Source organism: Trachurus trachurus (assembly GCF_905171665.1).
Source record: "Trachurus trachurus genome assembly, chromosome: 11".
Taxonomy (NCBI): Eukaryota; Metazoa; Chordata; class Actinopteri; order Carangiformes; family Carangidae; genus Trachurus; species Trachurus trachurus.
In genome coordinates this window covers 14,536,587-14,552,159 of record NC_139904.1, presented here as the reverse complement: position 1 = coordinate 14,552,159, position 15,573 = coordinate 14,536,587, and the positions used below count along the sequence as shown (strand labels likewise).

At 42.7% G+C, this 15,573-nt stretch overlaps 1 protein-coding gene across 4 annotated transcripts in view; it reads left to right on the top strand.

Annotated features, from left to right (window-relative positions):
* The window catches only part of LOC310993609 (RNA-binding motif, single-stranded-interacting protein 3), a gene marked incomplete at both ends in the record, with an annotated part of 259,796 nt that overhangs the window by 142,090 nt on the left and 102,133 nt on the right, over positions 1-15,573 (top strand). For all 4 annotated transcript variants that reach the window (XM_083982008.1, XM_083982009.1, XM_083982010.1 and 1 more), the window contains one exon: positions 2,839-2,930. In XM_083982008.1, the coding sequence (XP_083838134.1) occupies positions 2,839-2,930 (92 nt within the window). The remainder of the gene's footprint in view (positions 1-2,838; positions 2,931-15,573) is intronic.

Below are 15,573 nucleotides of genomic sequence, written 5' to 3'. Positions count from 1 at the left end.
CCTGTCTATCTCTACTGTGCTATCAAATAAAAGGCGAAAAAGCCCAAAAATATACTTAAAAAAAAAAAAAAAGAGAGATTTATGTTTGATTTGTATAAGATTTGGAAGGGACAGATAAATAATGCTGTCCACTGGGGTTACTGTATATCGGATAAGAAAACGCTTGTGTATGTTGCTCTCTAGTTTTGGGTACTTAAATGAGGGTTTTGGCCTCAATGCTGCTGGCACTGGGATAAGCAAGACGCCAACAGCAAAAACTGCCAGAAAGCCTTGTTTGAAAATTTATCAAATCACTTCAGTCAATAATGTAGTGCATCAATACTGTATAACTGCAGTTAGGCAAAACTCAAGTGAAACTGAAGCTTCTGAATATTTACTTTCTTGTCACGGTTTGTCTTTTGTTTCCTGTTTATGTCCTGTTTTATTTTGAAATTCCCTGTGTCTTCTCCTCCTGTGATTACCTCATGTGTCTCACCTGTGCGTGTGATAGCCCCACCTGTGTCTCGTTTCCCCCTCGTTTATTTTGCCTCAGCGTTCTCCCATTGCTCTTTGTTGGTTGGTCTGCGTTCATTCTCAGTGTCACCTGTCTGTTCTTGCCAGCTCCTGTGTTCCCCAGCGCCTTCTTTTGTGTCCTTTGTAAGTCCATAAAACATTTCTTCGTTCTACCATACCTGTTTCCCTGTTTCCTCTTTCTGCATTGTGGGTCCTATTGGAAACCCTCACCTTGTCATTTGTAGTCTATACTGTCTGGTATTTTGTGAAATATCTGCTTTTTTTTTTCATTTCTGTGACCGACACAAATAAAACTCAATCCCTAATAGTGTATTTGTGTATTTTAGTGGCAGCAAAAGATGTAAAAAGGCTGGTATTTTCTCTCTGCAGGAGTTTTTGGTTTACAGTCTGAGTCAAGACTGGAGTTAGCCACAATTTACTAATCTAATCCATGCTAATACTAATCCAATAATATTCAAACAAGATCACTAGAGTTGAAAAACAATGTTTTGACAGCAGCCATGTGGGGAATCAAACATTCAGCCACAGTTTCTGACATACTAGAAATCGACCAGATTCTCTAAGGACCACATATTTCATCGGCCTGTGATGCAACCGAACGTCAAACAACAACGACAACCAATCTTGCGTAAATATTCAGCCTGCGGTGACCAGTTCTGGGTCAAAATCAGGCTAAATGGGAACGTTACTATCCCTGCTTGAGTTAAGTGAAACGTGGGAGCGTTCTCGCATCGATTAAAGAAAATACATCTTTCACAGTCCAGTTTCTCTGACTATCGCTGGTACTTGAATCTGCACATTTCACTCTGGCTCTTCATATTTCCACAATTAAAGACCCACCCCTCCCAGCCCCGCTCTAACAGCTGGCCATTAATCAGTCCTCGCGCTCGATTTCTCTTCCGCCACTGGTTATGATTTTCACATTACTCCACACTCTTTCACCGCCATCCGACAGGAAAATGACCCAAACCCCTACTCTCCCACCAGCACCCGCACACAGTCACACCTGAAGCGCTAGTGAGATATTTGAAAAAAAAAAAAACTCACACAGGGAAGGTGAGAAAGTACAACGTGCATGTGTATGTGTGAGTATGATCGTTCCTAACATGATGGGGTAACAACGCCAGCAAGTCGTCCCCACACACACACACACACACACCTCACACCCATTATCCTTTTCTAATTACACTTTCCTTCTGAAACAGTGGATCAGAGGGCACCATTGACTGCTTTTAATCCGCCACCAAATTTTAATTAACACAGACGTGACCCCCGTCTCCGATACATCCCGCAGAACGTCGGGATCACAATAACTCATAAATCACAGCCACAAATTTCATTCCCTCCACTTTCCCCCGCTGATGAATTTCCAGATGGGGGCTGGTGGCTGTTAATGTCAGAAAAAATATGAGAGAGAGAGTAAGAGAGACAGAGAGGGACAGTGGAGGACAGTAAGAAGATGGACAGAAAATTGTGAGAAATAAGTGTGTTTATGTGTTTGAAAAAGAGAGAGGGAGGGAGAGAGAGAGAGGAATGGCAGTAGCTCTGGTACGCTGTCAACCTTTGAGAGATTTGTTACCGGGGAGAGGATTATGGAGGCTGTGAAATGGGGTTGTGTTAATATGCTGGTTGTTGAGGAACACGATGTGGGCCAGCCAGCTTCACAGTCTTCGAAAATCAAAAGGCTGTACAAGTAAAAACCGGAAATTATGATGTTCTGAAGAATGAGTTTGGATGAGTGTGTACATGTGTATAATATTTCTTTAATCATGGATTTTTAATCATGGACTTTTCATAAATTACCATTACATGAATTATTCTACTTGTTGAAGTAATGCATATGGGCTGTCATTAAACTACAAATCAGATTTTTTTTTCTTTGACAGAATTGTGGCGGCGATGGTCTTCATTCTTTATTTGTACGCTACTCAGTGTTTTTGTTTGTGTTTGCACATGCATATGTGAATTAGAGTATGTGTGTGTGTGTGTGTGCTTGTGTGTGTGTACGTGTGTGGAGGTGGAGGTGGGCAGGGTGCCGGGGTTTGTTATTACTGAATCACTCATCCATGCTGCTAATTAAGATGCATAGCATCCCCCTATGAGCGTCAGTGTCACTAATTATCAAACAATGTAGTGCTCACCAGATATGAGAACTGGCAGTCTGTGTAGTCATGTTACCAACCTATTACTGCTACAATTACCAAGTGCCTGTCATTCTCCTTGTTAGTCATCTGCCTTAATTTTTTCTTTTCTAATGCTTGTCTTTTTTTCTTTTCCTCTCTCCCCCTCCATCTCTCCCTCTCTTCTCCCCTCCCCTCTCTCCAGGCTATGGCTTTGTGGATTTTGACAGCCCAGCTGCAGCACAGAAGGCCGTGTCGTCTCTCAAAGCCACTGGGGTGCAGGCCCAAATGGCCAAGGTAAGGAGTGTTTAAAAACACGTTGGCGTCACCACTTCCTCTTGCATTATCATTAGCACTTTGTTGCACATTCACTTCGCCCTGAGGGAGTTAATATTGTACACTTAACACTCTTAATAGATGCTGATGGATCTGAAAGCTTCCACATACAAACTGGTTTTGTCCAGAAACACGTTCTTACTGAAAGTAATTTCCCATGTTGCTTTGTTGTTTAATGACATCCTTGTACATGTTATTATAAGAAAACTCTTGAATGTGGGTGCATTTGTGTGTCGTCACGTGACAAACTGTGGTGCAGCCAGGTCTGTTTTGTCTTCCTCACGCTGTCTGACAGGGCCACACTGTTCTCTCACACAAGCCAGTATTAAAACGTTTCTTGTACATTTGCGAGTTGCTTGTTTCAAGTGGTTATATGGACTTCGTTATGTGTTGGAGTGCGTGTGAGTGTGTTTTGTCATGCCACGACAAACAAATCTGGCTGCTGGTGTGTGAGCTATCACTGCCTTGACTGAGATTTGACCAGCCGCTTGCCCTGTGTTGTGCAGTATTATTAGCCTGTTAAAGTGGAAGCAGATGGAAGCTGTTTCAGTCGTACAAAGGGGGCCCCAGTGAATTGCCCAATGGAGCCAGGTTGACAGACACGAATACACAGGGAGATGTGGCTTAGAGTTAAAAAAGCACACTGGCAAGGTATATACCTATCCACCATTCATCCTTAGATTGTTGTATTGTTTGTTATAATTTTGGCTGAATGCTTGGCTGTTGGTCAGTTTTAACAGGTCGTCAGTTGGACCAGGAACAGGACCATGAGCTGTACCCCAAAAGAACTGTGATACAACCGTGACATTGTTTGGTGCATGTCGGTCCTCGTTGGAGGCGTGTGGTGATCGCACTGTCCTTGTCTCATTTTCCTGTTGTTAATTTTTAATTTCCCTGCTGACTCCGCAGAGAATATCACCATAGACCAAAGCACAGCAGGGACCTCTCTCTGGACATCTATGACAGACGAGCCCACGTGGCTAAGGCAGGCTATTTTGGTACTGGCCGAAGATTTGCAGGTGTCAGAATATCTAAATAGGTGAACAGAATGTCAGTAGCATTAAAGCAATGAATATGGTGATGACTGTGAGGGTACATTATGAGTGATTTTCTCAGATGAGATGCCCTGCATTTGATTTGATGCCAAAATCCCCCCCCCCCACCCCACCCTACTTGAAGCCAAAGAAGCCATGATTAGACGGAGAATGGCCATGGCTCCGGTGAAGATGACAGAATTGATGATAACGATGAATGTGGCAATTATTTTGATCAAATGGGATGAGATCTGACAGGAGGAGATGATATTCTGTGCGGTGCTCAGGTGTGCCATTTCTCAAATGCACCATTTGGCCGTTTCCTCTCCCCCACCAGTGTCCTCCTTCCAATATTTATAAGAGGCCAGGCTCTCAGAATACAGATAAGAAGCTGTGCTCTTTGCCCATCTGATTTTAAGACCACACTTTGCATTGCTCCCCTTTTCTCAGTCAATATTTTCATGAGAGAGCTCCTGTGTCCCAAAACAAAAGAGCTGACCTTTTTAAGAATGTGTGTGTGTGTGTGTGTGTGTGTGTGTGTGTGTGTGTGTGTGTGTGTGTGTGTGTGTGTGTGTGTGTGTGTGTGTGTGTGTGTGTGTGTGTGTGTGTGTGTGTGTGTGTGTGTGTGTGTGTGTGTGTGTGTGTGTGTGTGTGTGTGTGTGTGTGTGTGTGTGTGCACGTGTGTCTGTGTGTCTCAGCTCAGTCACAGAATCATTTTCTATTAGCATTCATATAAGGGTTTATTTTTAAATTTTCCCTTGTTCTGTTCACACAAATGAAACAGCTAGCGTTGTGCGCCGCAGCTCTGTGTTTTTATCACACTTGTGAGAGACATCAACTGAGTAGTTTGCTTTTATAGACTCCCTCTGCATCTCTCTAATGTCTCTTTACCAGGTATCACTACCATCACTCTATTAGCTCCTCCTCCTCCACCTCGTCTCCAGGTCTTTCTCTCTAACCCCCGCCTCTTTTGCCTAATGCTATTTTTTTTTTTTTGCCATCGTTTTTTCCCTCAGTGCACACAAACACTCACACATTCATAAACACATTTGTATTCACATCCACCATGGGTTGCACTGCCAGACATCCAATGAGTGCAATTTATTCCCATCAATAATTAACAGCAGGCTGTCTCTGTGTCTGCCTACCTGCCAAGGTGTCTGTGACACCCTCGGCTCTGTCGCGGCGGAACAGTGTTCCCCTGGCGGAGCCGGATGAAAACCCAGGTGAGCTTTGAGGAAGGTGTAAATCACAAAGACGATTGCTAACGCCACGGACGACTTCCGCAATAAGAGCGTTCAGCCTCATTCTCTCACTCTCTCTGCTCCATTTTGTCACATATATCTCTCCACAACAAAGTAATAAACGAATAGCAAGTCAGAGCCAGAGGCTTTGAGCTCATTAAATAAAACCGTCACAGTAATCAAGTTTTCCCTCTTTTCCTTCCTTGATGCCATTAAAATGCTTTTATTAAGGTGGCTTATTTTAAACACGGCTGTGAAAGAGGCAAGAAGAATGAAACAGAGGGAAAAGGGAAGTGTCACTTGATTTCCTCTTCTTTTCCCAATGTAACAGCCTGCTGTCTCTCTTCTCTTACTCCCCTTGGAATTTGAAATACCAAGGCAGCAGAGATGAAACATTGCCTTCCTTTTGTCTTGCCCTCCCCTGGGGATAGTGACAGCGAGAGGGAGGAGAGGAGCCATAATTAAGACACCTAAAGGACACTTCCCCCTGTGCCTCCCTTCCTGTCACTCACCTCTACACAAGTCACAGATAAGAGCGCTTAGCATAGGTGTGGAGCATTTGTGTGTTTTTCTATCTGCCTCTATGCCTGTGTCAAAATTTGTGTATGAATTTAACAATGTGTGTCTGTGTGTGTGCTTGTGAGTATATGGTTATTTCTATATGAGCATGTTTTCTTGTCAATTATTTGTGCACATACACAAAAGTAAAATTTGCATTTATTGTACGGTGCATGAGTTTCTAGAGACTAAAATCATCCAGTGAGCAGAAGTTCTGCAGACAGAAAGGTCTTGTTGATAGGAAAGGTCAGGGGAGAGCAGCCTGACTGGTTGCACCTGACAGAAAGGCTGCAGTCAGTCAGATGACCACTGTACACCATGTCCAACTTTGAGGGGAATGAGCTGCAAGCAATAGACCACATCTGGTTCCACTTCTGTCAACAAGATCAAAAATCTGGAGCTGCAGTGGACACAGGTTCAACAAAACTGGACAGTTGAAGTCTGGAAAATCTTGGTTCATGAATCAAGATTTGTGTTAAGGCGAATGACGGAGCCAAAATTAGTTTTTAATACTCTTAACCCTTGTGTCAAAGGTCCAGGCTGCAGGTCTAATGCTGTGTAGGGAATGTTTTCTTAGCCACTACCGGCTCTTTATTAGAAATCAACCACTGTTTGAAACCCACAATGTGTCGGACTATTGTTTCTGGTCATGTTCATCCCTTTATGAACGCATCTTCTAATGGTTACTTTTAGCTTGATAATGCACCGTGTCACAAAACAAAAGTCATCTCAAACCGATTTCATATGCATGATAATCAGTTCAGCGAACTTCAGTGGCCTCTCCAGTCACCAGATGTGAATCCGACAGAACATCTGGGGGGTGGGATGTGGTAGAACAGGAGATTGGCAGCATGAATATGCAGCTGACAAATCTGCAGAAGTTATGTGATGCAATCATGTCAACATGGAGCAAAATCGCAAAGGAATGTTTCCAACATCTTTTTGAATCCACGCTGTGAAGATCAAAGGCTGTGGTTAGAGCAAAGGGGGAGCTAACCAGTATTTGTCTTTTGCTGCAAACAAAGTTCTTCATTTTCTGTGTGTTTTAGTATGAAGGCTGTGGATGCAAATACAGTACCTGAATTTAGTTTAAAGGCCGAAAGCACGGGGAAACAACAAGCCTAGATCCATTTACAAACTGACAAATTAATATGCTGCATTTCATTTGTTTGATCTTGAAAAATACAGATATGCAAGAAAAAAGCCAACTGTGATTTTACATGGAGTCATGTGCTGATAACTATTTTTGGGGGGGATAAAAAAAACACAGCGACTTCCTGCAGTCTTGTAATCACCGTGAGGCAGCAAGCCAGGCAGGAGGTGACGGCACCCGGCCACCGGTTGCCAAGGAAAAAGCTAGAGACAGAAATCAGAATAAAAATGCAACCTCTTATTTTTACATTTTAGTTTGTGAGCAGATAAGACAGTTGAGTTCTTTGAAAGTTTTAACGCTGCTTGTTACCGTTACAAACAATATCATTTTTAAGCTAGCAGATTTCACCTCCTTCCCTGTCTTAATGCTATGCTAAGCTAAACTAATGACTTGGTAGCTCCAGTGGAAACGTGTGTGCGTGCACGTGTGTGTGTAATAACGTTATGGCACGCGTTTGCCTCCTAACACCGTGGACTCCATTCTCTGTGTCACTTTGTTGAGGTAGCTTTCTGAACTGAGAAAACTGACACGTTGAGCCGACAGAATGATAACAGGTAAACGCCACATCTAGCTCCGCAAATGCAAACCTGTCAACCAGCCGCTCGCCTCACTCTCCACAGGCTGCCATTTTCCCCTTGAGCCAATCAGACTGAATTATGGGAAGGGCGCCCTCGATTGTGGTGTCTGTGTCGGAGAGGTAATTCCGCCTGACAGCTGCTTGCTTTCAGACAACAGCCAGTCTTTATGGAAATCATCCCTCCCTATTCTCCCTGCAGTCGGCTTCTGCTGATAACAGTCCGGATGAAAACAAAGCTGTCCTTTTCTTCTTTCTGTTTTTTTTTTGGTACTCTTTTCTCTTTCTCTTCTCATTGTGGACAGGCTAGAATTAGCAAAAACAACTCTAACATCCTATGGAGTCTGACGATATACACCCTGCTTTGAAGTTAAACATACTTAGCACCAATATGAACTTGCATTCTTTAAATCCACTACAAATTCTGTGATACTGATGCACTACTGCTGCTCCTCATTAAGATGTATGTGGATCTGTGTTATTTGAATTTGTTTTATCTCTCAAATAGTCAAGTAAAATTCTTCTGAGTTCTATATTTGATTCTTTACATGTCACTCTCTTATGATTTTCATCCAGTCTGATGTTATTTTATGTTCAGAAAATTATTTAAACATTTAAAAAAAAAATGGCACTGCAGTTACTTGAAACCTAAGCGTCAAATTCAGCAAAGGTATTGATTTTTGAGTTTTCGCAGATGCCCTGGTTTAAGCCGTGGTGACGGAGCCTGTGGTGCAGTGTGCCTCCATCACTCCCCCTGTTCCAATAGCCAATATGAATAAGTTTCACAGAAGCTACAGGCAGACAGGAAGGCGCTGCTCGCCCTTCACTTCACATTACAGTGGGGAAATTATGCTAAAAGCATCATTAAAGTGCCTCCATGAAGTGAATCCCAAATGTTTATAACACAGTGCTCGCACCGGCACATCAACCAGTAGTCACCAGCAGATGCTTCAGATGGTTTAACGGTGTGAAACGAACCAGCGTGTTCAGTCCTCTCGCTCACTTTCTCTCTCATTTATTCTCCCTCCTCTTTGCACTTGCTCCTTCTCTTCTGCTGTCTCTTCCTTTCTCTCTTCTCCTGTGGAAGATTTCATGTCAATATCACATTTATATTCACATGAAAAGCAAGGATTCCACTGTGGGTGGTCCACAGTCAGTCAGCAGTCTCCTTATTATCCTTTTAAGGTGACTCCTCTGACGTTTCAGCTCCGTTGACCCCCGGGACCCCACAGTTCAGCTCAACACAGAGTGACCTCTGGGAAATAATCAAAGGGTTGGCTGACGGTGCCGTTAAAGTTGGCTGCTGACAACAGCTAGCCGAGCGAAGCCTGCCTTCACCTAAGCATGGGTTAACTTTGAGGAGGATGTGTTGAGGAGGGGAGGGGTATAGTGTTGTGAATACAGCAGGATAATTGGACACACTCTGGGGGATACAGGTGCTATTGACAGGGTTCCTTATGATTATAGTCAGTCACAGCAGCTTGTTTCCTTCCATATTTTTTTGCCGACCATGCAACACATTTGAATGCAGCGAGCATTGATCCAAAAGATGCTGGAAAGCATATTGTAGATACTTCACTTCTTCGTTGTTAAGTATAGTTTTGTCCTTTAGCAAGCACCTGTGGCTTTAGTTGCCTCCTCTCCACCAAGGTGACTTACCGGCACTCTGTCGCATAAAGCTAATTGCTTTCTGTCTCATTCCTTTTCATTTTGATTCCCCATACTGTATAAATGTGGGCTAATCTTGAATTTACAGTATTTGTCTTTGATATACTTTTCAAGTAATGAACAGTTAAAGCAGAAGTAAGCGATCCGGTCGTTTTGGCTAATGCTGCGTTCCAGGCAGGCTTTTGAAACCGTAAGTTACGGCTTCAAGTCACGATTTACGACTTTGTAGCGTTCCAGGCAACCCGCAACTCGCGTTTCTCCGACCTGTTGCCTGTGAAAGTGCACTATAATGGCCACTTGTAACTTCCGACCCATGAACTCGTACCAGATCGAACTGGTACGACTTCACAGGTCGGAAAAACAGGAGTTACAGGCTGCCCTGAACGCACCATAACTTCTTGTCAGCCGACGGAGTTAGCAGACCCCGCCCTCGTCATGGCTCTATTGGTCCTCGTCCCTACGTCATCACATTCACGCGCATCCCTTGGCTGCACACACAGCCCTTCATGCCGTTCTCTCTCCTCATTGGATAAAAATTGTAGGATACAAGAAAAGTTTTCTCCTCGACTCAGAGTAGAGCAGAGGGACTGAGAGACCCGTGTTTCGGTCCAAACACTCTATGTAAGTGATTGCTGTCGGAAGATATAACTATTTAAGACTTATATTAACACAAAAATATTGCTTACTTCTGCTTTAAGTTTGGCGCTTTAAACAGCACTGTGGACTTTTTACATGTTTCAGTTCAGATAAGCTACCTTTGCACTGACATGAATAAAGGAAAATGTCGGTACCCGTAAAATAAACCATAAAAATGAATACATCGTTTGCCAACATGTAATTTCTGTGCGATGTAGTTAGCTGTGATGTGGCGCAGCACACCGCCCCCCACCCCTCCCCGCTCCTCCAGCTGAAGTGATAGTTTTGAAGGGCAAAGCCAATGAGAGTGAGACGGACCATCTGACGAGCACTGGCTCCCAAGCACCTCCGTTGGCTTCCAATGTCTCTGCCGTCTAATTACGCTTCAATCATCCGCAGGAGCGCTGCGTGCGGTAAATTATTTCACCGAGCAGCGCGGAGACGTGCCGAGCTGTGAGCGTGAGACAGAGTGAGGAACAGAGGAGCTGAGACTAAGTATAAATCAGTGAAAGCTTGAGGAGATGAAGCAAGGAAGTTAGGAAGGAGTGGGAGAAAAATTGGGGTGAGAGAGGGACACAAAAAGTGAGAGACATTGCGGGAAGATCGAGCACTGGAAGGCGGGAGCGAGAGGCCTGCCAGCCATAATGTCGCCTCAGACAGCCTGTGCAGCAGGAGACAGGCCAGCACTAATGACCAAAGTTACAAACTTATCACTTATAAGGCAGAGGGAGTTGGAGAGAGAGAGGGAGAGAGAGATAGATGGAGAGACAGGGGGAGGAAAGGCATAACTGGCAATAGACAGCATCAGCATAACTAATCCTGCCAGACTGCTGCTGTGTGAAACTTAGCACAGATACAGAGGAATCATTTTGACATGATTGCCATTTCTTTTTAACAATTACAGTCTGTCATTAGGTTCTTTTTGCGTGTGTTTTTATTGGTCTCTACTCGCAGAGAAAAAGGGCTCTAATTAAAGCACAATTTGGAGTGGCTGTATTCATGTATGTGTGAATAGCGTCTATTCTGTTCCCAAATTGCACCAAAATGGCCTTGTGTCTAAACTGTAGGCTTGAAAAAGAATAGCGAAGGTCTGCATTCTGGGTGTTTTCAATGCTGCCATGCTTGCTTTGAAGCAAACATAAATATGGCTTTTTCAGGCTTGGTAATGGCCACAGTGTGCAGTTATTAGAATCTCTTTGATGTGGCAACTGTGCCAACCTGCTCGCTGTCTCTGTGAATTGATCTGGCTCAATTAGCAGGCCCGCAGAGACAACGTTCAAAGGACCGGGCTACCACACTCAACATTGACACACATAGACCAGGTGAAACGCTTTGCATTCATTTACTCGACTGGCCCTGAGAAGACAACCTGTGAATAGATGAACGAAAGCTAGCACCAAGAATGTTTGGTTTATTCTTCAACCTGTGCTGGTTAATTCCCTGCCAGGCTTATTGTGATATGAGCAAGAAGCTGCTTTCTAAACATCTCACTGTGTCCTTTTTGTGGTAAACTACATGTGCTTTGCACACAATGAGCCCTCCCGTGCTCGCTCTCTCTGATTCAGCTGACCCCTTTCAATTTGTCTTCATCAGTCATACTAATTAACTTGGGGATTAGATTCCTCGATGCCAGCCACCCCCGGTCCTTCCTATATCACACCACCTCTCCACCTATCCCTCTATCCATCCCCTCCTTCCTCTGCTATGCAGTGCTGTTACTACACATTTGAGATATTTAACCTTAATAACCATACTGCACTCCTCAGCACAGCAAGATACCACACCGTTGATGTACATAAAGGGAAAGCACTGAGCACTTTTCTTTCATTGAATTTGAGGTGTCAGAAATACTACAGCAGGGCTACTTACTGCTATCCTCCAGTCTAGAGAACTGTAATTTTAACTTGAGTGGTACTCTTGTAGCCTATTTTTTGTCAGTTTCTTTCAGCTGCTTATATGTGGCCTCAGAAGTAACAAAAAAAAAGAAACCCAATCTTTTCCACCTTAATACTTACTTAATACTTGTGTATTGTATTATTTGAACTAAGACGAAGTGTGATGATGATGATTTAATTGACATGCCCGAAATAAACAAATAAAAATGTAAAAACCTGACGCACCCCTGACTGGAAACCACAAGGAGAAGTTTAAAAAGAAAGGATTCAATAGGATGAGTGATCCAGGTGTATAGTTACACATGTAGTAATTGAAAAATATGCATTTCAATCCATAGAACTGCTTAAAATACTGGTGGGGGTATCAGTGACTTCATGAGTCAATACATCCATCCAATCACATAATGAATTCATAAACATGATGGTTGTGCACATTGATATAACAAGGGTTTTCTTTCAAATAAAAACAGTTGCCCATATAATTGGTAATATGGTAATATATTGCACTGCAATGTCCCAGCATTGTAAAGGCAATGTGCACAGTGTTTAATGCTTTGATTTTGAGGGGTGTTAAGAAAGCTGGTGTAGAAATTGTCATTCATGCCACCATTTATTTATTTTTTTATTCATTGACAGTCAAATGAGATGATGTGAGAAATGTTCCATGCTATTTATGTATCTTCTCATGTTTTACAAAGGGTGTCACCTGAGCCCTGCCATGCAAGAATGACAGCAATCATATCACATCTATACAGAGTTAGTAGGTTAGCTTTCAGATTTTCAATCAGTTCTGCCAGCTGATACAGAAGTTCAGGTATTGGAATCAATATTTAGAAAGAGAAAAATATCAGAATATTGCAGCCCTAATAATGGATATTCTAATCAGACCGCTTGTTGCAAGATAATGTAGTAAACTCATACAGAAACAACAGTCAGTGAGCCTTTTTTGTTGTTATTCATTCATTTATGTACAGTATTCACACATACTGTGATCTACCTAGTAGTAGCACACATCTGAAAATGAATCGTATCAATGGCAGCAGCTGCACTCTTATGATACACAAATGTCAAAGGAAAACAGTAAAAAAAAAGATTTCTGATTTTCAAACACTTCAGAAAGCAAATTGAAAAGCGACCATGAACTACACTTAAATGAACAAAGATTGAAGAAGCCTCCAGAAAATCCTATAGAAGTCATTGAGACGGGAACTGATAGTTGGATAATAGACAAAGAGATGAAGATCCTCTCCTTATCACATTGTATCACACATTTCTAACAGTAAAGGCTGTATTTGAAAACTACACTTATAGACACAGACCTTTATGATCAGTAAGGTTGTCACTGTTTATACAGTACCTTATATGCACTTGAATTGACTATATCTAAACACGGGGTGTTAAATTCATGTTTAATTCACCAGAAAATGTTTTTTTGGTTAATGTCACCCTTCAACTGCAGCGTCATAAGCACATATGGAAACTTTAAGCTACTGATGTGTGAGTCCCCATTCCATCGCACTGAGAGTCACTCTGCATAGATCATATTTAATCATAGCTGCAGGTGCTGCAGCACAGTCAGATTAGAGCCTGTATCAGTGCTAACACTTAGCTGTACTTCTCTTGCACATAGACAGATAGCTTAGTGTACGTTTGTTTGTGTTTCATACAATGTTTTAGTAAAAGAAAAAAGAACATTTAATCACTTTTTATTTCCATTATATGCAGATTGTAGTTAGTGTTATGTAAAGTTGACCTTTGAGTCACTGAACTAGCTCTTTCACATCAAATGATTCCCATGAGCCTTGCCTGTTCCTTCTTCATTAGCCAGCTGTCCCCACACCATCAACCACAACTTTCCTTATTATGACTTCCTCTATCTTTCCCTTTATCCTCCACCCTCCTTCCTCCATTGCACCATTTTCCCCTCACTACCTCACTCCCTCTTTAACAAATTCTACAGGCCTGCCATGTTAAATTACACTGACTGTTTCCATTTCTAGTGTCTTCAATCATATGTGAGAGGTCTGTAGGAAGGAGGGAGCAGCAAGTGCAGGCAGAGCAGAGATGGAGGAAGATCAGGGCCGGGGCTCTGTCTTGCTGAGCGTTGATGAACCAGCTCTCTGACACCAGTCCCAGTCCCATTCTGCTTAATGAGGAGGAGGAAAGCCAGAGTAACGGGTCGCTTTTCATCTTCTACTCCCATGAGTCTTTGTGTGTGAGCATGTGGACACAGCCGTGGAGGACGGAGATAAAGTCAGGAGGAGATGGAAATAGAGACAGTGAAGGTTCTCATCAGACTATCAAACGCTCTTGATTGTGTGAAATGTTCATTTTGGCATGATGCGTGTCTTTATTGTCTGTCAGAGAGATAATGAGAAGAGAGAAAAAATGCTGCTCTGACCTTTCTTGCTCTACTGAGGTCTTGCCTCAGAGGTCTGAGAAGTCAAGGTCAGTGTAATTTATCTAAGCTCAGAGGACAGCCACCCTTAAGCCCTGTGGACACACACACCCATGTACTTTATGTACATACACACTGCGACTGTTGCTGTGTGGAGTTGAGGGAATGGTTGTGGAGAAGAAAGAAAAGGAATTAAGCTCAGAGAGGGGAGGCGTGGAGGATCTTTTACCTGCACAGTCTTTTTCTTCCTCCAGGGTCTGGAAGCATAAGAGATGGTCAGCAGTTCAGAGGGAGAAAGTGAGACAGATAGATGTATGGTACGTAGGTGTAAAGCCTCCTCTGAGGTGATTTCACATCATTGCCTGTCCTCTAAAGTCTTTTACATCAAAAGCAAAACATCAGCACATTCCTAAAACCCACTCATGGTTTCAAGTGTATTTCTAACAGACAGAAAGAAAAAAGCTCTCCCTGATAACTTTTCAATGTCTCTAGCTGTTCATAATTGTTTTCTTACTTAACTTTCCGCCGTTTCAGGATTCAGCGTGTGTGTTTAACAGTCAAGCAGTTTATTTGAAAATGTCGCCTTTGCAAAGACCCCTGTCATGCAAATGTTGCTTTTTCCTGCACATTTATTTATATCGGCTCTTATCTAAAAGTCACTAAATTTGCCTTTTTTTTTGTCTCTGCACAGTGTCAATATTTTGTCTGGCTGCCTTGTGATGTCTGTAGTGTGACGGCATGCTGGCTCATTGTGTTGTCTCTCTCTTTCTGTTATCTCCATTTGTCTTTCTTACGTCTTTCACTGTTTCTCCTCCACTCCAAACCTTAAAAGCGTTTTTTTTTTTCTGTCTCCTTCACTTACTGTGTGTTTGATGTTCAGCCCAAGTGCCGGCTTGTTCCTGCTTTTGCCTGTGATATCACAGCATTGTTTCGAGCGTTATCTTAGTATTCTCCATGCCATCCTTGTGTCGCAGCTATGTGGTGTGAGGGTTATCGTGCTGCCATCTTTGGTTTATATCTCTGCATTATCTTTTGGGTTATCTCTGTGCTGTTGTCCCTGTGTTATCGTATGCCACGATCAAGGTGGTGACCTCTCTCTTCTTGACAGCGTCTTAAAATGGCCCTGGAAGTCTTAGCAGTTCCTTTCAGGTTTTTTCTTACTGCCATGAAGGATTACTCTGATTTTGAACGTTGTTTTTTTTCCATATTGTTTTCATGCTCAATGTCAAAATATTTGATTTTCTCAGTTTGTTTTAGTTCCTTTTTTTCAGCCGTTGTGTTTGCTTCATCGCTCGCTCTTGGATGTGTACGTTTTCATATGCGTCAAACATGCTCAGCTCACGGGAATGTCTTTGTTTCTGCCAGCGACTGCTATTTGTCTGTTGCCATCATTTGCGTATGCCTGTGTTTACATGGCGGCAAGTCTGTGTTGTTACATTTGATT